Source organism: Oncorhynchus mykiss, chromosome 28 (genome assembly GCF_057628025.1).
Source record: "Oncorhynchus mykiss isolate SJ-2025 chromosome 28, ASM5762802v1, whole genome shotgun sequence".
NCBI lineage: Eukaryota > Metazoa > Chordata > Actinopteri > Salmoniformes > Salmonidae > Oncorhynchus > Oncorhynchus mykiss.
The window spans coordinates 33,742,070-33,763,736 of NC_143049.1; the positions used below are offsets into that span (position 1 = coordinate 33,742,070).

The 21,667-nt window shown below is 41.2% G+C and overlaps 2 protein-coding genes across 3 annotated transcripts in view; both read right to left on the reverse strand.

Moving 5' to 3' along the window:
• Positions 1-4,227, reverse strand: part of LOC110509019 (cell division cycle 73, Paf1/RNA polymerase II complex component, homolog (S. cerevisiae)) — a 34,620-nt gene extending 30,393 nt beyond the window's left edge. Inside the window, exons 1-7 of one of the 2 annotated variants that reach the window (XM_021589960.3) lie at positions 4,037-4,227; positions 2,988-3,093; positions 2,721-2,790; positions 2,545-2,607; positions 2,247-2,299; positions 1,810-1,898; positions 911-1,124 (exon numbers count right to left, since the gene is read on the reverse strand). In XM_021589960.3, coding sequence (XP_021445635.1) covers positions 911-1,124; positions 1,810-1,898; positions 2,247-2,299; positions 2,545-2,607; positions 2,721-2,790; positions 2,988-3,093; positions 4,037-4,167 — 726 coding nt within the window. In that variant the 5' untranslated portion in view covers positions 4,168-4,227. The remainder of the gene's footprint in view (positions 1-910; positions 1,125-1,809; positions 1,899-2,246; positions 2,300-2,544; positions 2,608-2,720; positions 2,791-2,987; positions 3,094-4,036) is intronic. The other variant, XM_090225155.1, reaches the window with a different exon arrangement.
• Positions 4,228-4,510: 283 nt separating this feature from the next.
• On the reverse strand, positions 4,511-21,492 carry ro60 (Ro60, Y RNA binding protein). Its single transcript, XM_036966376.2, has 9 exons — positions 20,959-21,492; positions 16,355-16,945; positions 15,858-16,078; positions 14,794-14,940; positions 14,558-14,695; positions 11,829-11,945; positions 11,392-11,508; positions 10,976-11,122; positions 4,511-6,984 (listed from the first exon to the last, which is right to left on the reverse strand). Exons 2-9 carry the CDS (start codon positions 16,926-16,928, stop codon positions 6,829-6,831), a joined length of 1,617 nt encoding a protein of 538 aa, XP_036822271.2. The 5' UTR covers positions 16,929-16,945; positions 20,959-21,492; the 3' UTR covers positions 4,511-6,828.
• Positions 21,493-21,667: the final 175 nt, after the last annotated feature.

The window sequence follows — 21,667 nt, forward strand, 5'->3', positions numbered from 1 at the left end:
CAGCCCAAATAAATGATTTCGAGTTCAAGTAACAGACACTGAAGCAGACTGAAGCAGACCTTCATGGTCTAATTGCTGCAAAGAAACCACTACTAAAAGGATACCAATAAGACTTATAATAATATGACTTGCTTGATCCAAGAAACACAAGCAATGAACATTAGACCGGTGACAATCTGTCCTTTGGTCTGATAAATCCACAAATCCCCTGTGTCTTTATGAGACGCAGAGTAGGTGAACGGATGATCGCCACATGTGTGGTTCCCATCGTGACTACCTCGAAGCTGGTTGAGAGAATGCCAAGAGTGTGCAAAGCCGTCATCAAGGCAAAGGGTGGCTAGTTTGAAGAATCTCAAATATATTTTGATGTGTAACACTTCATTGGTTACTACACGATTTCACGTGTTATTTCATAGTTTTTGATGACTTCACTATTATTCTACAATGTAGAAAATAGTTAAAATAAAGAAAAACCCTTGAATGAGTAGGTGTCCAAACTTTGACTGGTATTGTACATGTTCGTGAGACAGTCACCATTGCACAGGGGGGTTCTGGTAGAGTGTAGCTCAAATGGGGCCGACGCTATAGACAGAAGTTGGCAGATCAGTTGTACCAACTTCAGGCGAGTCTCCTGACACTTGAGATCATAGAGCCTCAGAGGGCTCAATAGTTTGTAGGCCAAACCGTTTGAACGCTACATACGATTTTGTGAAAACACCCATTTTTGGGATGTCTCATTGTCTGACAAACACTGCTCTAGTAGCGCTGTCACCTTTCAAGTTCAACATAGGCGGATGAGGTGGATTGTGACGCATCCACAGGAGCATGGAAATTAACCTTAGGGGGTTAATGACAGCATGACCCTCGCACCCTCCAGTCAGACACTCTAGTCTAGGGGGTGACCTCTGACCTTTCCAGTGCTCTGTAGGATGGTGGTCCTGGTCCTCCACACCCGCTCCCTGCTGACTATGTCCCTGGTCACGTCCACCTCGGCGTCCACAAAGCTCCTCTGCTTCAGTGTGATATCCTCATCCAGGTCTGTCTTGATGGTGGAGCGCTTCTTGGCCATAATCTTGGCTTTGATGGCGGCGATCTTCTCCACGGACATGGCCTCGGACAGTGACCTGGGGGCAGAGGTGATCTCCATTATCCCTTATTCCACCAGCTACGCTGACAGAACACATGAATAATTAGATGGGTGCCTACATTTGTCCTATTTTACACATGTACAAGTGTATATTATATGCATGTGTGATTTGGAAATGTTTTGTTTTTTTTGCATTTCCCACTCCCCTGAGATGATAATTTAGTGGGGAGGGGAAAAAAATATAGAATAAAAACTAATTAAAAAACTACGCTGCCTGGAGTAGAAATTAATGTTCGGGGTTGATTGAGAAGCGAATTTAAATAATGCAGTGTTTAGTGAATAAGGCAAGGTTCCTGGTTTTTATTTATGTCAGCCTGCTCTCATTGGGATACCTTAGCATCTTAAAACCTGTGTAGCAACGGTGAATGGCTTCATGATAATGGCCTACATTTTGTAACATGGTACTGTCATTGAACGTCCTTTCATACCCATCCTAACGCTAGTCATAAGACTGCTCTGCTCAAGGCGACAGCAGATTAAACATTACTAGGTACTTTCATCCATTGCTTAGGACCTATATTTTTGGTTTATTGTGTTTTGGTATTTTTTAACAAATCTATACTCTCAATTCAGCTTGATGCTGCCAGTTGCATTATGTTGTTGAACCGTAAAAATAAATAATAAAAGCGACTGGATGATGGAAGGGTGTAGGCACCTCATACCTGATCTGGTCAGTTTGCACTATGCCCTCTTTGTGGCCCTCCAGTCTAGCAGCCAGACGCTCCTTGTCCAGTCGCACTCGTTCCTCATCCTAGATAACAGAATGTGTTAGAATGGTAAAATGCTCCATATGATGAAAGATAATCATGTATTCAATTTCTGCAGGGATCATATTCTCAAAATGTATGAATTCACTGTACTGTAAATTGCTTTGGATAAAATTGTCTTTAACAGGCAAGTTATCTGGCATCTTGTTAAACAGGATACCTATAGAGAATTCCTTTAGAGCTGAGGAGAACGTTCTATAAAGAACTGAGGAGAACGTTCGATAAAGAACTGAGCTGAGGAGAACGTTCTATAAAGAACTGAGCTGAGGAGAACGTTCTATAAAGAACTGAGCTGAGGAGTCTGAATGGCGCCGGTCAAAGATATTACGTACCTCAATCCTGGGTTTTTTGGCTTCAGATGACACCTCATCTGCTGCTCGTTTGACTGATGCAATAAAGGATTAATTAGCCAACTTGTGCAATACCTTTCCAATCTGCACAATATCTAAAATGACTCTCACCAAGCTGATTGCATGTGCAACACAGGCCAATGGTGAACAAAATAGTATATTAGGCCTTACAGCATGGACTGTTGATATATCTGTTTCAAGGGAACACATTTTCTAATATATATGAATTAAATCATTCAAATCAATGGAAGAGTTGTCATATTCAAAATGCTAAAACTACCTTGCGTTGGCCTTTGCAAACCAATCTCTATGGGGGCACTTCTGTCGATACTTGTCGAAGTAGCTGTGAAGAGAAATCAAAATGGAAATTGCTTTAGTACAATAATTTCAATGGAATCAACGCGTGTGCATTAATTTCACGGTGTTAAATCTGATTTGGTTTCAATTAATACTTACAACTTTCCCCATTGAGATAGGACAGCAAGCCCTTTCTATCAGGTCTTCTGACAACCGGAATGTTCTCTGTCTTAGGGGGTGATCAGAATACTTATGTAAATCACAATGAAATACAACACAATTTACCAAGGTCACAACAACGCCTCTGGCAATGACAATCAATAGACCACTGGCAACACTAAGACAGAACATCCATGACACATGGCAGCTGTATTCAACTAACTCTATACAACTCTCACTTGCAGTGAGGACATTAAGTCTACTTACTGCAGCCCTTCGCACGTAGGATGGATGAGGGAGATGCACATTGTTGAGCAGGAACAAAATGGAGTCCAGGGTGTAGTACTCCTTGGGCTGACCCTCCTTTCCAGTTCTGAAAATCATTACATTCAGCTTTAGCGTTGCAAAATTCAACTAACTTTCCCAAAATTCCTAGGTTTTCCAGAAATGTTTGTTAGAAGATTCACGGAATAAACATGAATTCGGAATCCTTCAACCAGGATTTCTGGAAAAGCAGGGAATGTTGGGAAAGTTAAAAGAATTTTGCAACACTAGTCAGCGTTGACTAGTAGTTTTGCCCATTGTCTACAGTTCTTTCAGTAAAATCCAGATGCCCTCTTGTGGAACTAATCTGGAATTTAGTCACACTGCATGCATTAATAGTGAAGGCTTAGATAAATAGTTTAAATCCTGTATTTTGTTAATTACGTTACACACAAACAGTGACCAGCTGTGACGACTATGTCACGGCTTTTCAATGACACGTCCAACTGGTCCAACTTGTCGGGTTAAAATGAGATTGTCCAACTATTTCATGTCATACGGCCTGAACGACTGCTTGTTCTGCAAAAAACAGGAAATACTTAGCTAGCTAGCTGACACAGAACATCAAAGTAATGTCTAGCTGTCAAGCTAGAAATGTAAAAACATGGTGACAGGTACGGTCACCTGAGGAAATCAATAATAGCTAACGTTAGTTGCAATACTGTAACTTAACTACCGCGGGTTTGCAAGCATGACAGCTGGCTTATGACAACGTTACCTGGGTAGTGGCTTTTAAACAAAGCAATTAACGTTAGATAGTTAGCTAGCGTACTAGTTAAACCCCCCCAAACTAACAATAAAATGATAACTGTATTTGCTATCATTCGGTGCAAATAGTAGCTAGCACCTTTTAAACGCGGCAAGAAAAGTTTGGGCATCAACAACCTTATCTCGCTAACATTAACGTTAGCTATTAACGTTACTAGCTAGCCTAGCTACAACAGGCCGATTGAAGCGAGTAATTTACCCATTTATAAGCAAATTTAACATACCCCCAAATGACATAGTTAGTCTTGACATTTTTGGGCCAAGAGAACTCTCCAAAGATAACTTCGTCTCCTTTGGCGACGATTTCTTTTTTCTGGATGTTGTATTGGCGAAGAACACTCAACACGTCCGCCATCTTCACTTGTCTTCATGAAACTAGCGAGCGTGAGTGCAAGGCCCCCAGTCACCTATCAACAGAATGCAATGTGGTCTCACAGAATGCCTGATCCCAATTTCCAGTTGTATTTGTGTTCAGTGTGTCAATGGATAGGTCTATTCTGAACACAAATGGCAGTACATGTCAGTTTTTATTTGATTATAATCTCTGTTCTCCATATATAAAATGCATACATGTATCATGATTCATTCATGGCCATTATGACTCAAAACAATTTGAATTCCCTTCTATAGCCATAAAATACTTGCTTGCCTTCTCTGTAAAAGGTTCATTTTGTAAAGTAAATACACACATAAAGAAATGTCCATGAAACACTTTATTAAGGTTTGTATTGACACTATGGCTAACGTAAATGGCATGCAACATGAACTGAAATCACCTTTCAGTTGAAAGAGAAAATGGATTAGTCATGGGACAGTAAGGCCTACATTTATAATTGATTCAGTTCAACTTTCTCTATCAATATGGACTGTGGCCATTCTATCTCCACCTGTCAATGTGCCCCACTGTATTCTCTACTATAGCAACTGACTCCAAAGTATTGTTACCTCAGAATGTATGCATTATTAGAGTCTAGAGCATTTTCAAATGTAGCATGTTTTGTTAACTACGTTCGAACCGATGTCCTCAAAGATGGTCTTCTATCTCAACTCATGGGGTTGGGACCAACTCGAGAACTGGTGGGGCCTTTTAATAGACTGACATATTTTGTGCCATACTTTTATATTGGATCAGATGAAATCAACACAAAGTAAAAAGGTTTTTAGAAATCAGTTACCAGGTCTGAATTTGTTTTGTCTAAATTAGGGTTGATCTGAAATGACAGAAGACAGAAAATAACAATTCAATAAACCAGTTAATACTTTCCACTTCCTCTATTTCAGCGTCAGCCATCATTCCCCCATTGAATTGACTGCTAAAAGGTAAAGCATCTTCAGTATTATCCCATTTTATTTATTCAATATTTGAAGAATAAAGCATTTTAAAAATCTACAGTGTTACACAAGTATGACAAAAAGGTACATTCAGTGGGATCTATTACAAAGGAAAAGTAGCTGGTGAGTTTCTATGGAACATTAGTGAGTATTTGTATAACTGACATTCTATCATTAGTGCTTGTTTATCACAAACCTCCGACACTGGAATACTTTAAATGTGCGTCTAGCAGCTTCAGTCTTCACACTACTAAATGGCCTTGTTTTGACCTTCAACAACATGATACAGCAATAGAAAAAAACCATTGGTAATGCATAAAATCAATAGATTCCAGGGTCGTGATCATTACGTAACAAATAGAAAAGCAATTGAAACGTTCATTTTTAATTTTCCATTGTACAAGATTTTAAAACCTTTTCGAACGTCTGCCCTAATGAACATGACCCAGGGAATAAACCAATTTTGCAGGTTTGCCAAAAACTACCAGTGACAATGACGACAGTCACTCCCTTATCTCTTGGCGTCAAATACTTCCTTGTTTTGACTTGTGACAAAGCAAAATAAACTAAATGGATTCGCATGTTACATGTTTAAGTGCACCAAGTCTATTCTATTATGAGTTTGACCTAATAAAAAAAACAAAAAAATATATACTGCAATCAAACAAAATAAGTTGGTTAGTCTTCTATATAGTGATTAGACCAAATGAAGAAGACAAAAGGGACAAGGGGAGGCAGGTTGCCTAGCGGTTAAGCACATTGGGCTAGTAACCAAAAAGTCACTGGTTTGAATCCCTGAACAGACTAAGAGAAATATCTGTTGATTTGCTCCTGTAAGTCACACAGGATAAGTGAGTTTGCTAAATGATGAAAAATGGACAGATTATAAAAAGGGCTCCATGTTCACATCAAACTTGCTATAACATAGCAAAGGAGATTGGTGGCACCTTCATTGGGGTGGACAGGCGTGTAGTAATAACTGGAGTGTAAACAGTGAAATGGTATCAAACGGTGTTCCAGCCATTATTTTTGAGCCATCCTCCAGTGGTAATTGTGTACAGGGATTCCTTCTTACATAAGCTAAAACTTTGAATTTTGTCTCAATACTCCAGTATTTTGGATTTGAGCTCAAATGTTAGATATGAGGTGTGAGTATTTATTTGATTTATTTAACTGGGTAAGTCAGTTAAGAACAAATTCTTATTTGCAACGAGGGCCTACACCGGCCAAACTCTAACCCAGACGACGCTGGGACAATTGTGTACCGCCCTATGGGACTCGCAATCACAGCCGATTGTGATACAGCCTGGAATCTAACCAGGGTCTGTAGTGACACCTCTAGCACGGAGAGGCTGTGCCACTCGGGAGCCTAAAAAGTACAGATGTCACTTTTTATTTTAGAGTATTTTCCTCTGTTTTACTGGTTAGAAATGAAAGCACATTATGCATCAGACCCCCAAGATATGCTAACCTCTCAACATGACCAATAGGGAGACCGTATCATTTTTGTTGTGGTCCTGATATTTATGATAAATTGAAGAAATCGTTATTGTAAATATCAACTTTAAAAAATAAAATTAAAATCCGCTCTCTGCGTCGTTTCAAGCCACATCCATTTCAAGGTATTTCCACCAATTCTCTCCATATTTTTCTTTCTCGTCTTTGCACTGTCCAGAATCTGTTCTCAGATCAGGTCCAGGGCTAGGTTACGGATGACCTCTATGGCTCCCAGGTCAAAGCCGCAGAGGTCCAGCATGCCCCTGTCCTCGGCGGGGTCAGCGATGGATAGGCCGTTGGAGGTCAACCCACACACCATAAGTTTGGAGAAGATACCCATTTTCTAGCAAAAACAAAACAAAACACAATCGAGACTCTTTTATATTCATATACTGTGCATACTGTCTATTCAAACCATTATATATACACACAGTGTCTTTGGAAAGTATTCAGACCCCTTGGCTTTTTCCACATTTTGATACGTTACAGCCTTATACTAAAATGTATTAAATTAAATATTTTCCTCAATCTACACGGCACTCCATAATGACAAAGCAAAAACAGATTTAGAAATGTATTACACACACAAAAAAACACTGTGTTTACATAAGTATTCAGACATTTTGCTATGAGACTCAAAATTGAGCTCAGGTGCATCCAGTTTCCATTGATCATCCTTGAGATGGACTCCAATCAAGTTGAAGAAACACATGTGGTAAATTCACACCTGCATATACAGTGCCTTGCAAAAGTATTCACCCCCTTGGCGTTTTTCCTATTTTGTAATTTAAATGGATTTTTATTTGTATTTCATGTAATGGACATACACAAAATACCTGTGGATAAATTTCAAGACATAGCATCAAAATAGCTGTGAAGACTTAAGGCTGTAATCAGTGCCAGAGGTGCGTCAACAAAGTACTGAGTAAAGGGTCTGAATACTTAGGTAAATATGATATTTAGAATAAATTAGCAAACATTCCTACAAACATGTTTTGCTTTGTCATTATGGGGTATTATGTGTAGATTGAGGGCAAAAAAAACAATTTAATCAATTTTAGATTACCGCAAGGCTGTGACTTAACAAAATGTGGAAAAAGTCTAATAATATTGAACATCAAAACTATGAAATAACAAACATGGAATCGTGTAGTAACCAAAAAAAAAAAAGGTGTTAAACAAATCAAAATATATTGTAGATTCTTCAAAGTAGCCACCCTTTGACTTGATGACAGCTTTGCACACTCTTAACTAGCTTCATGAGTTCGCCACCTGGAATGCATTTAACAGGTGTGCAAGGTTAAATGTTAATTTGTGGAATTTCTATCCTTCTTAACGCATTTGAGCCAATCAGCTGTGTTGTGACAAGGTATGGTTGGTATACAGAAGATATAACCTACTTGGCAAAAGACCAAGTCCTTATTATGGCAAGAACAGCTCAAATAAACTAAGAGAAATGACAGTCCATCATTACTTTAAGACATGAAGGTCAGTCAAAATGGAACATTTCAAGAACTTTGAAAGTTTCTTCAAGTGCAGTCGCAAAAACCATCAAGCGCTATGATGAAACTGTCTCTCATGAGGACCGCCACAGGAAAGGAAGACCCAGAGTTACATCTGCTGCAGAGGATAAGTTCATTAGAATTTGCAGCCCAAATAAATGCTTCAGCGTTCAAGTAACAGACACATCTCAACTTCAACTGTTCAGAGGAAACTGCGTGAATTAGGCCTTCATGGTCGAATTGCTGCAAAGAAACCATTACTAAAGGACACCAATAAAAAGAAGAGACTTGCCTGGGCCAAGAAACACGAGCAATGGACATTAGATCGGTGAAAATCTGTCCTTTCGTCTGACAAGTCCAAAATTTAGATTTTTGGTTCCAACTGCCGTGTCTTTCTGAGATGCAGAGGAGGTGAACGCATGATCTCCGCATGTGTGGTTCCCACCGGGAAGCATGGAGGTGGTGGTGTGATGGTGCTTTGCTGGTGACACGGTCTGATTTATTTAGAATTCAAGGCACACTTAACCAGCATGGCTACCACAGCATTCTGCAGCGATATGCCATCCCATCTGGTTTGCACTTAGTGGGACTATAATTTGTTTTTCAACAGGACAATAATGCAAAACACAACTCCAGGCTGTGTAAGAGCTATCGCACCAGAAGGAGAGTGATGGAGCGCGGCATCAGATGACCTGGCCTCCACAATCACCCGACCTCAACCCAATTGAGATGATTTGGGATGAGTTGGACTGCAGAGTGAAGGAAAAGTAGCCAACAAGTGCTCAGCATACGTGGGAACTCCTTCAAGACTGTTGGATTAGCATTCCAGGTGAAGCTGGTTGAGCGAATGCCAAGAGTGTGAAAAAGCTGTTAACAAGGCAAAGGGTGGCTACTTTGAAGAATCTAAAATATACTTAGATTTGTTTAACACTTTTTTGTTTATTTCATAGTTTGTCTTCACTATTTTTCTACAATGTAGAAAATAGTAAAAATAAAAACCCTTGAATGAGTAGGTGTCCAAACTTTTGACTGGTACATATATTTACATTCCAGACTCTGACTAGGCTTGGGCAATATACCATTCATGTTATTTTTTATTTCACCTTTTTTTAACCAGGTAGCCTAGTTGAGAACAAGTTCTCATTTACAAATGCAACCTGGCCAAGATAAAAACAAAGCAGTTCAACACATACAACAACAAAGAGTTACACATGGAATAAACAAACATAGTCAATAATACAATAGAAAAAGTCTATTTACAGTGTGTGCAAATGAGGTATGATAAGGGAGGTAAGGCAATAAATAGGCCATGGTGGCGAAGTAATTACAATATAGCAATTAAACACTGGAATGGTAGATGTGCAGAAGATGAATGTGCAAGTAGAGTTACTGGGGTGCAAAGGAGCAAGATAAATAAATAAATATAGTATGGGGATGAGGTAGTTGGATGGGCTATGTACAGGTGCAGTGATCTGTGAGCTGCTCTGACAGCTGGTGCTTAAAGCTAGTGAGAGAGATATGAGTCTCCAGCTTCAGTGATTTTCGTTCCAGTCATTGGCAGCAGAGAACTGGAAGGAAAGGCGGCCAAAGGAAGAATTAGCTTTGGGGGTGACCAGTGAGATATACCTGCTGCTACGGGTGGGTGCTGCTATGGTGACCAGTGAGCTGAGATAAGGCGGGGCTTTACCTAGCAGAGACTTGTAGATGACTTGGAGCCAGTGGGTTTGGCGGCGAGTGTGAAGCAAGGGCCAGCCAACGAGAGCGTACAGGTTGTAGTGGTGGGTAGTATATGGGGCTTTGGTGACAAAACGGATTACACTGTGATAGACTACATCCAGTTTGCTGAGTAGTGTTGGAGGTTATGACATTGCCGAAGCCGATTCTAGATTTCATTTTGGATTGGAGATGCTTAATGTGAGTCTGGAAGGAGAGTTTACAGTCTAACCAGACACCTAGGTATTTGTAGTTGTCCACACATTCTAAGTCAGAACCGTCCAGAATAGTGATGCTGGACGGCCGGGCAGGTGCGGGCAGCGATCGGTTGAAGAGCATGCATTTAGTTTTACTTGCATTTAAGAGCAGTTGGAGGTCACGGAAGGAGAGTTGTATGGCATTGAAGCTTGTCTGGAGGTTAGTTAACACAGTGTCCAAAGAAGGGCCAGAGGTCCGGACAACAGGCCCTCCAATTTGACACACTGAACTCTGTCTGAGAAGTAGTTGGTGAACCAGGCGAGGCAGTCATTTGAGAAACCAAGGCTGTTGAGTCTGCCGATAAGAATGTGGTGATTGACAGAGTTGAAGCCCTTGGCCAGGTCGATGAATACGGCTGCACAGTAATGTCTCATATCGATGGCGGTTATGATATCGTTTAGGACCTTGAGAGTGGCTGAGGTGCACCCATGACCAGCTCGGAAACCAGATTGCATAGCGGAGAAGGTACGGTGGGATTCGAAATGGTCTGTAATCTGTTTGTTAAATTGGCTTTCGAAGACCTTAGAAAGGCAGAGTAGGATAGATATAGGTCTGTAGCAGTTTGGGTCTAGAGTCTCTCCCCCTTTGAAGAGGGGGATGACCGCGGCAGCTTTCCAATCTTTGGGAATCTCAGACGATACAAAAGATAGGTTGAACAGGCTACTTAATTTGACATGATTAAGAACGATCAGAGCATACAATATTTGCGGATGTGTCATGCCATGTTCGCCACTACAGTGTTGTAGTTCCACGTAACGACATACAATATAATGATGTAATAATGAGTCTGTATATCTATGCAACCAAACAAATAAGGAGTTAAGAGGGGAGGGACAGTGGTACACTACAGAAGTGTCTTACATGTCTGTACATCCTCAGACACTCCGTTGGATTGGCCTCGCCGTGCCAGCAGGCACTGTTGGTGAATATGATGAACATGTCCACAGTGATCCTCTTCTCCGAGGCCCACAGGATGGGGAGAGCGCAGTCTGTATAACCACTGGGGATCTGTGAACAGGTGGTTGACACAGGGGGTCAGCTATGAACACGACACACAGTCATTAAAATTTTACAACCTCATATTTTATCTGAGAAATTGATCATGTTCAGTAGGGCCCAGCGTAACAAAACGGAAATGAGCTTTTCTTATTGCCTTTCAGTGAACTTTTTGAACTTTGGCAAGATAATACATTTTTTCCCAAGTAAGGTTTCTGTTAAAAAAAAGTTTATCATTCAGAGGTGCATAGTTTGCAGAGCGACACTTCTTGTTTCCATACCTTGACCAGCTCGGTTGCTACTTGTCGAAGAGACATGCCTTCAGTGATGGTGCAAGGAACTATAGCTCCTTCAGAGTAGGCCATAACCTGTGTCTCTGCCTCCGTCCGCGCAAAAACCTGTAACATAGATACAACTAACTTAGAACACAATGCTGAAATAGTCCCTCTCTAAGATGCCAGGAATTATTATCATTCAAATGTAAAAATGACAAGTCCTCATTACAAAGCACGCATGCAATGCCTGTGCTCTCTTGAGATGGGGGGAAACATGGCCGGAATCCATAGAACCTGTCAACAGACCCTTTTCCTTGACTATACCTTCCTCCAGAGACCCGTCTTCCAATTGTTAGAGACACCGCTTTGAAACACAGCTGCAAACTACTACCGTAGTCATTTAGCCTTGTGTAGGAGTACCCGCTCATAGTGTGTTGACTCACCATGGTCATGGCTGCAGCCGCTACAGCTGTGCTGACGGAGGTCCCCTTAACGATGCTGCTCAGTGATGTGCTAATGTCCACCGCCACCACAAAGCGCTTCCCCGCCGGCTCCACGTTCTCAGGAAAGGAACACAAGTAAAGTGGCAGGTTGATTAACGCTTAACAGTGCTGGTCCAGTAACCCGAAAAAGGTTGCTGGTTCAATCCAGAGCCGGCTAGGTGAAAAATCTGTTAATGTGCCCTTGAGCAAGGCACTTAACCCTAATTACTTCTGTAAGTCGCTCTGGATAAGAGCATCTGCTAAATGACTAAAATGTAATGAAAAAAACAAAACATGCAACAGTAAACATGTCGTCCCTCAAGAATGATGCATCCCAATTAAGATATTGTGTGTCACTAACACGTTTCAGTTCATTACTATAGCTCCCACCTTGGGCCAATCAGTGTCATTTTGAAAAACACGGATCTCTATGGCACTACGCATCGTTCACCCAAGTTTCGTAAAAATTGGGCCAGTGCCGTCAGATATCGTGTGCGACAAACGTATCCATTTCATCGTGGGGGACAATTAACGTTTCGCATTTGTGAACACGACTCAGAACAGTGGGATGCTCTGTGAGTAGTGCTGTTACGGTGACCGTTTTACAGCCACACCGTCGGTGACGAGTAACGACCGCAGTCAAATTCCATGTGACCATTTAGTCACGGTAACTAAGGTTCTCCAAGCTCTGATGCTGTTAATGGTCATTAGTAGCCGACTCAGCACTCTATTGTCCCTCTAATCACTGTGACATCAATGCAAAAGTGATCGAAAATCAAACACTTCATGAGACCCCATAGCCCCATAGGCAATTGCATGAGAAAACAGTTGATGGCCTCTAATAAAAAGAGGAGGATCCCATCAGCTTTCTAAAGGCTAGGCCTACTATATTTATTTCTCAACTTTCCTAACACTAAACACATCGTTTCGCTTTACAACAAGAGTATAGCATACCTGGCTGGCATTGAAAATTAAACACTGGAAAAACGTCCACCGTTTGCAAATTAAGTGCATAGATGACACATTTCCCCCCCCCCCCCCCCCAGCATCTGTTACCGAGACAGGTGCATGATAACGGTCACTTCTAAAACGAAACAATTTTCACACAGAGTGCATTCGAAAGTATTCAGACCCCTTGACTTTTTCATATTTCGTTATGTTACGGCCTTATTCTAATATTGATTAAATTGTTTACCCTCCTTAAAACTACACACAATACCCCATAATGACAAAGCACATTTTATTTTATTTTTCTGCAAAAATATAAATGTACATACAGTTGAAGTCGAACGTTTACATACACCTTAGCCAAAGACATTTAAACTCAGTTTTTCACAATTCCTGACATTTGATCAGAGTAAAAAGTCCCTGTCTTAGGTCAGTTAGGATCACCACTTTAATTTAAGAATGTGAAATGTCAGAATAATAGTAGGGAGAATAATTTATTTCAGCTTTAATTTCTTTCATCACATTCCCAGTGGGTCAGAGTTTTACATATACTCAATTAGTATTTGGTAGAATTGCCTTTAAATTGTTTAACTTGGGTCAAACATTTTGGGTAGCCTTCCACAAGCTTCACACAATAAGTTGGGTGAATTTTGGCCCATTCCTCCTGACAGAGCTGGTGTAACTGAGTCATGTTTGTAGGCCTCCTTGCTCTCACACGCTTTTTCAGTTCTGCCCACAAATATTCTATGGGATTGAGGTCAGGGCTTTGTGATGGCCACCAATACCTTGACTTTGTTGTCCTTAAGCCATTTTGCCACAACTTTGGAAGTATGCTTGGGGTCATTATCCATTTGGAAGACCCATTTGCGACCAAGCTTTAACTTCCTGACTGATGTGTTGAGATGTTGCTTCAATATATCCACATAATTCTCCTCCCTCATGATGCCATCTATTTTGTGAAGTGCATGATGCTGCCACCCCCGTGCTTCACGGTTGGGATGGTGTTCTTCGGCTTGCAAGCCTCCCCCTTTTTCCTCCAAACATAAAGATGGTCATTATGGCCAAACAGTTCCATTTCTGTTTCATCAGAACAGAGGACATTTCTCCAAAAAGTACTATCTTTGTCCCTATGTGCAGTTGCATGCCATAGTTTGGCTTTTTTAATGGCGGTTTTTGGAGCAGTGGATTCTTCCTTGCTGAGCAGCCTTTCAGGTTATGTCGAAATAGGATTCGTTTTACTGCAGATTTTAGATGCTTTTGTACCCGTTTCCTCCAGCATCTTCACACGGTCCTTTGCTGTTGTTCTGAGCTCAAATTCGAGTCTCATAGCAAAGGGTCTGAATGCTTATGTAAATAAGGTATTGTTTTTTTATTTGTAATACATTTGCAAAAATTTCTAAAAACCTGTTCTCGCTTTGTCATTATGGGGTATTGTGTGTAGATTGAGGAATTGTTTTGAAATAAATATTTGAATAAGGCTGTAATGAAACAAAATGTGGAAAAAGTCAAGGGGTCACGCAGCTGGGAATTATTATTATATTCCCACACAAGGGGGATGCCGCTGGGAAATTCCAGGCACTATAAAGTCCTTGTAAAATTGTGAAAGAGAGACTGATGAAGTGTTATGCTACATATGTTTATGTTAATTAACAATTGCTTGACAATGACTGGCTGACAACATTTCATGACCGCCCATAGCCCTCCCTATCTGTGAGTATCTGTATATGCGACGCTCGACTTACTGTGAAACATTTGTAGAAAGCAGAGTCCAGCGCTTTTATGATGTCAACGTTTGGTTCCCATTTCACTTTTCCCCGGTTGCCTTGGCCCCTTTTGTAGTTTTCCGAGGCTGTCAAGACGCTGAAAGGGTGGAGTTTTGCCTAAGACAACAATAAAACAGTTAGATAGATCCCTGGGAAAGCAGTATGTGAATGAATTCCAGTTGTCAGAAGGTGAGAGGTAGGTAGGTACACCTCACCTTCTTTAAAGCCGCCTCACTCTGGATCCTCTCGCACACCTCTGCCACGTCTGAGCTTCCTGGTTCCAGGACTTGGTCTGCGGTCATCTTACCCAGGGTCCTTAGCATTGACTCCATGGGCATCTCCTTTAACAATGCCTTCCATACCTGCAGTGGAGAAAAGGCATCATACATGACCAAAAAACAACCTACTAAAGTAATAAGGTTGTCTTAAGACCCTACACATGAAAAAGTGATAATTCCATTATGATAATTATATGGTGCTAATATTTCCCATTAATATGGCATTGAGACATAGAGCTGGATGTAAAAAAAAACGCTAGGAGTGTGGCTTAGAGTAGGCTAGTGGTCTAAGAGTAGGCTAGTGGTCTAAGAGTAGGCTAGTGGTCTAAGAGTAGGCTAGTGGGCTTAGAGTAGGCCTGTGGGCTTAGAGTAGACTAGTGGTCTAAGAGTAGGCTAGTGGTCTAAGAGTAGGCTAGTGGTCTAAGAGTAGTCTAGTGGGCTTAGAGTAGGCTAGTGGTCTAAGAGTAGGCTAGTGGGCTTAGAGTAGGCTAGTGGTCTAAGAGTAGGCTAGTGGGCTTAGAGTAGGCTAGTGGTCTTAGAGTAGGCTAGTGGTCTAAGAGTAGGCTAGTGGTCTAAGAGTAGGCTAGTGGTCTAAGAGTAGGCTAGTGGGCTTAGAGTAGGCTAGTGGTCTAAGAGTAGGCTAGTGGTCTAAGAGTAGGCTAGTGGTCTAAGAGTAGGCTAGTGGGCTTAGAGTAGACTAGTGGTCTAAGAGTAGGCTAGTGGTCTAAGAGTAGGCTAGTGTTCTAAGCCGCAGGTCCCAGCCTACATATACTCCCGCGCAATGGATTTGAATCTGTCACACTGCTATATTTCAGCACACACTCTCCTCTATCTATCCTATCTATCACAGTTAATAAACCAAAAATGTGAGGAGTGGGACTACACTCTTTAAAATAAAAAGCTAGCAGTGGCGAGGACATCTCAACATCTGACCAACTTTAATTTGAGCGAAGTACACCTTTAAAAGAGTTGGTTAAAAACACAAGTTGGTCGCTGCTCACCACTTTGGACCTCAGGTGGTCTGTCAGAAGTTGTTCCCGCTCCAGACTATGCTCCTCTATTAGATGGCTGACCTCCATCTCGTCTGCACTGTGTTTGACCTTCTCAACCGCTTCCAGGTATGAGAGGACTTTGATCACCTCCTCCGAGTTCTCCTTGTCGGCGTACGCCCCCTGGACCTCCTTCCATCCTTTCATAACGTATTTACTGATCAACACGATCGCTGCAAGCACAGCAGAGTTGTCAGAGCATAATTCAGACAGAAAAAAAAAAGCATTCAACCACGTCTCCTGATACCACCAATCACTTGTTACTTTAAAGGCTTTACTGAGATACTATTTTATTACTGATTTCATCCATGAGGATAACCCTTTTATTAAAAAAATGTCATCAACACACAAAAAAAAACATTCTCCGTAGTCTAAATCTTGCACCATGTCCCTTGTATATTCATAATAGTGTTTGAGAGTGTGTACATTGTAAACCTCTTGCAGCTCACCTTCATTAGCAGGCTTGGCATGGGAGAGTCTGAGTAGATCCTGATGCGACCAGCCCTCTCTCGTTTTATACTTGGTCACCGCCAGAGCCAGACCCATGGCGTCCTGTTTGTTGTACCAATCCGACACCGCTTTCCTCAGGGCCCGTCCCCATATCCCGCACCGCATCCTCTCTTTCACCTCCTTCTTGTATTGGATGAAGGTGAAGAGGTGCTCGGGGGCCCGGCACACGTCACTCAGGGCTCGGAACGCCCCCTGTCTGGTTTTCAGGTCCAAATGTTGGGAGCACACAGCTAAGGCAAACAGGGAAGGGTTGGCCCTGACTGGCCTGCCCTCCAGAGCCAGCCTTTTGACCTCCTCCACCACCTCGCAACCCCTGCCCTCCTGTAGCAGGGAGAGCAGAGCCAGGGCACTCTCCATGCCCAGCCGGTGCTCCTTGGTGTCATAGATGGCCATTTCTGAGCCGTAGCAGATGAAGCGGCGGAGCCTGGTCATGTCTGTTACCTCCCATGGGTGCTCACCGTCGCCAACTGAGTTTTGGCCGTGGTCGTTGGCATCCTGTCCCGATGGCTCCATGTGATAGCTCCTCTAAACTGTCAGATGAATGGACAGGTAGAGACACAGATGTTTCAGCTGAAAGTAACACACTTTTTTTGAATGAACAATTGCACTGGTTTGATAGGGTGATCAGCAAACCAAGGTGAAGTTGATTTTATATTCACACAGACATTCGCCAAAGCCATTTAAAAATCTATAACTAATTCACCATTTGTCACAGAATCATCAACCTAGATATGATTAATTCTATAAATGTCTAGCATACTTTTACAACCTATTGTTTTGCAGACAAATTCCAGTTTTGATTTGATAGAAATAATTACATTTGAAATATTGCATTTAAAGATGATTAAATCAGTGATTGTCACAGAAAAAAGTGAAAATATGCATTTATTTGCAAGAAATTTTCATTTCAAGTGCAATTTGTTCTGTATGAAGTTACACAATGTTTACATAAAGTTGTATGTTTACAATCTTCAATTGTATGCCAAATCAATGTTGCATTTTTAGTGCAACAGTTCCACATTTTAAAGTAGTTACAAGGCACAACAGTCATTTATTTACATGTCTCTAATTTAACAGCAAATAGGCCCCTTCCAATCATTTCCTATTTTGGCTTTGTTAAAAGTCCTCCTTTGTCATCCCCAGACAAGCTGAATGGTACCATCTCCTGGGGGTAATAGATTGAACTGTTCAACACTTACAGCCAAATGTTTAATACCCCGGGTATTCTCAGAACACATTCTGGAAATTCTATAGATACAGTGGTCATTTTATTAGGTACAACGAATTTAAAACTGTTGATGAAACTGGGGAAGGAGATAAGACTGTTCCAAGTTTATAAGTCCATTTGGAGTTTATTACAGTCAGTACAAGAAAACCAGTTTTGAAACTTTTCTGAGTTACAAAAGACCATCAGACTGTGCTGTCATTTTGCACATTCTAAAGTTCAACCAAACAGTAACAGAATACCTGAATACTTCTCTGCAAGCTTTAGTGTCTAGCAAGCCAAGACCACGGGACTTGGTGTATGTAGGAGCAGTTTATTTTTGTGAATAGGGTGGTGAACCTAATAAAGTGGCAACTGATCGTCGATATCACAAACAACTCATTTTTGAGCAGTGTCTGTCTGTTATATGTTTCATCAATGAGTATAATGGTCAATCTGATCCCCAAGGACCTCATAAGCTCACTTGGATATATAGAGTTGGAGGAAAAGACAAAAATATGAAACTAGGACATTTAAAAACACTGGCAGAATTATTTCATCCACATCCATTCACATACAATATGTATTTTAAAGTATAAATACCACTGTCTTTCTGGACAGTTCTTTCTGCAAGGAATGTGAGTTGAAAGGGATATGGTAATACTTATGTAGGTGACGTAGTTTCTCCACTGGTATAATGGGTATAATGTGGGGTAGTTGCATACCTCCCTGCTGAATTATGTAGAGCTGATTTGAGTCAGTTGATATTTTTTTGTTATAAACCACATATTCACGTAAGCTTTGTGATAGCAGTTTGAGAGAGAAAGAGACCAAATAGCCTGTTGAAGTACTAGGTTTTAATGGTTCGTGCCAGTAGATTGCAGAGGGGTTCACATACAGTTCTGAGGCAAATCATAACGTAAACATTTAGCCTAAAAACAAAACGTGTACCGTCCACTTCTTACACTAGCGTTTTATATTGTTATCCACCCTCTGGTATATACATACACTACCGTTCAAAAGATTGGGGTCACTTAGAAATGTCCATGTTTTTTTAAGAAAAGCACATCGTTGTTCATTAAAATAACATCAATGATCCTTCATCAATGACTATTGTAGCTGGAAACGACTGATTTGTAATATCTACATTGGCCCATTATCAACAACCATCACTCCTGTGTTCCAATGGCACGTTGTGTTAGCTAATCCAAGTTTATCATTTTAAAAGGCTAATTGATCATTAGAAAACTATTTTGCAATTATGTTAGCACAGCTGAAAACTGTTGTCCTGATTAAAGAAGCAATAAAACTGGCCTTCTTTAAACTAGTTGAGTATCTGGAGCATCAGCATCTGTGGGTTCGATTACAGGATCAAAATAGCCAGAAACAAAGACCTTTCTTCTGAAACTCGTCAGTCTATTCTTGTTCTGAGAAATTAAGGCTATTCCATGCAAGAAATTGCCAAAAAACTGAAGATCTCGTACAACGCTGTGTACTACTCCCTTCACAGAACAGCGCAAACTGGCTCTAACCAGAATAGAAAGAGGAGTGGGAGGCCCCGGTGCACAACTGAGCAAGAGGACAAGTACATTAGAGTGTCTAGTTTTAATCCTCAACTGGCAGCTTCAATAAATAGTGCCTGCAAAACACCAGTCTCAACATCAACAGTGAATGGACGACTCCGGGATGCTGGCCTTCTAGGCAGAGTTGCAAAGAATAAGCCATATCTCTGTCCAGTGTCTGTTCTTTGCCCATCTTAATATTTTATTTTTATTGGCCAGTCTGAGAAATGGCTTTTTCTTTGCAACTCTGTGTAGAAGGCCAGCATCCAGGAATCACTTCTTCACTGTTGAAAACAAGGACATTTCTAAGTGACCCCAAACTTTTGAACAGTAGTGGTGTTTGTTTTGGTTCACTCTTAGTTTTCCTTATCTCCACTGTGGAATGCCCATGTTGATCCTCTTGGTTGTCTTGGTCCTCTTGATCCATCCACCTGTCTTCTTTGTTAGTCAGGCCTGACCCCTTCATCCCGTCCTTTTTCCTGTAATCTAATTTAATATGACTGAAGATGCAGAATGTTATACCAGGCCCCTTCTAATAGGGTAGAAGACTCGTTAGAACTTTGACCACAAATCAAAAACTGTTTTTTTTTACTCAAAACAAAAAGGTTGTAAAAGTATGCTAGACATTTATAGAATAAATCATATCTAGGTTGATGATTCGGTGACAAATGGTGAATTAGTTATTGATTAAAAAAATAAAAATGTAAATGGATTTTGGCGAATGTCTGTTGCACGCCATTGTTTGTTGTTACTACGCAAAAGCCTATTAGCTGACTTAGTGTAGACCTTGTATGGCTAGTCAGCTAATAACAGTCATACCGCTGTGAAACTAGCTACTGTAGACAACAACCAAATGCTATGCACGGCAGCTGCTTAATTTGGTCATGTCAGCTTATGTTGGCTAACACGTTAGTCAGTTACTACACTGTAGCCAGCCAGCTAACAATCATCACACCAACTAGCTGGCTGGCCACATTCCTAATAGATAACTACAAGCATCCATGGGGCATGACAACGATTTAAATGATCATTACAAAACAAAAAACCATAAAAGCACTGCCGATCCAACTCGAGTCCCAGTCAGAGCGGTTCTGGATTAGTTTTGCTACTCTTCTTGTAGCGCTGGTCCAGACGCTGGCCAGCAGATCCGACAACACTTTCATGTTTATATTATTAAATCACTGCAGACACCGCGCAAATTATGGCTTCGGGAAACGTACCTCAAACCAGGGGTGAGAAATGAGTTGTACTCCCCAGTTGTACCATTACTGTTAAACCAATAGGTTTAAAATAAATTCCCGTAATTGTTTTAACTTCTAGTTTTAACAGTGGAGATAACGGGACAATTCGGAGTACAACACATTTCTCATCCCTGGATGGAGGTAGTTTCCGAGCCGAGACACCGGCTCCGCGGGTCTTAACGAGCAACAGTCTGGAGGAAAACAAAATGCTCAATAACGTTTACCGGTATTTCTGGGGAAACGACAAAAAAAAAGTTGTCAGCACTCCAGTAACATAGCTAGTGACTTTGGTGAGTAACGAAAAGAAAAATGTATGCCAGTCACTAAACAAAATTGGGGAAAATAGAAAGAGCAAACCGCACGTAACAACATTGACCAGAGTTAGTGATGTGGCTGCGATGATAGCTAGCTGTAGTTAGCCACACTGTTTGCACAGTATTATCTGGCCTAGCGATACGGACACATTTAGAATATTTTTTTTCTTCCGTTTCTATTTTGAAGACAAAAACAACACATAGATTAGTTATTCCACTTACCACACACCCTGTGACTAGTTAATAACGTAGCTAATAGTTGATTTGCAGGTCGTATGGGCGTCACTGGGGGAACCCTACAGACCGATGAATAGTACCGTTCTCCTAGTATCAGGATGTTATGCAGGCAGCAAGGATCCCTTTTTGGGTGCGTTCGTAAATTCACTCTGGATATCTAATCCGAATTTAGAGCGCTGTCGTCTGAGTGTGACAGGGTGCCGAATAACTGATGAATTTCTGAACGCGCAACACCCGTTGAATATGATCCGTGTCAGTAAACGTCGGCAAAAAAAACAAACTATTCAATTGTTGCCAGCTGCACAGTTATAGTCACCAACACTCTATATAACAAGAACACAGCCTAAACAGCGCTGCTAGTGCGAGAACAATGGTCAGAGTGAGGTGTTCTCTCATTTATGTCTGGAAGTAGCTGGCAAGGTAGCCAACTTTAACCAGTTAACTTGGGTGCTTGACTGCCGTTGTGAGGTCAGAACGCTCGGACAAACCCTCCTCCTCGGCCAGAGCGTCCAGTGTGTGCTCTGAATTTATGAACGGACAATGAATGTACACACTCTGGCACGCCAGTGTGAATTTACGAACACACGCTTTATTTTCTCCTTCAAAATAAGAGTCCTTCTGCAAAGACACGCTAAAGTTTTGGAAAATCGTTATTTTTTTCCCACAGCATTGTAATACATGGATAATTTGACTT

Excerpts from the sequence above, each read along its gene's own strand:
- ro60 (XM_036966376.2), bottom strand. The coding sequence starts at position 16,928 with ATGGAGCCATCGGGACAGGATGCCAACGACCACGGCCAAAACTCAGTT. Across the intron at positions 16,079-16,354 it reads TGCCAAGCCTGCTAATGAAG|CGATCGTGTTGATCAGTAAA; the intron begins GTGAGCTGCAAG and ends CTGTGCTTGCAG. Across the intron at positions 11,123-11,391 it reads TAGCAACCGAGCTGGTCAAG|ATCCCCAGTGGTTATACAGA; the intron begins GTATGGAAACAA and ends ACCTGTTCACAG.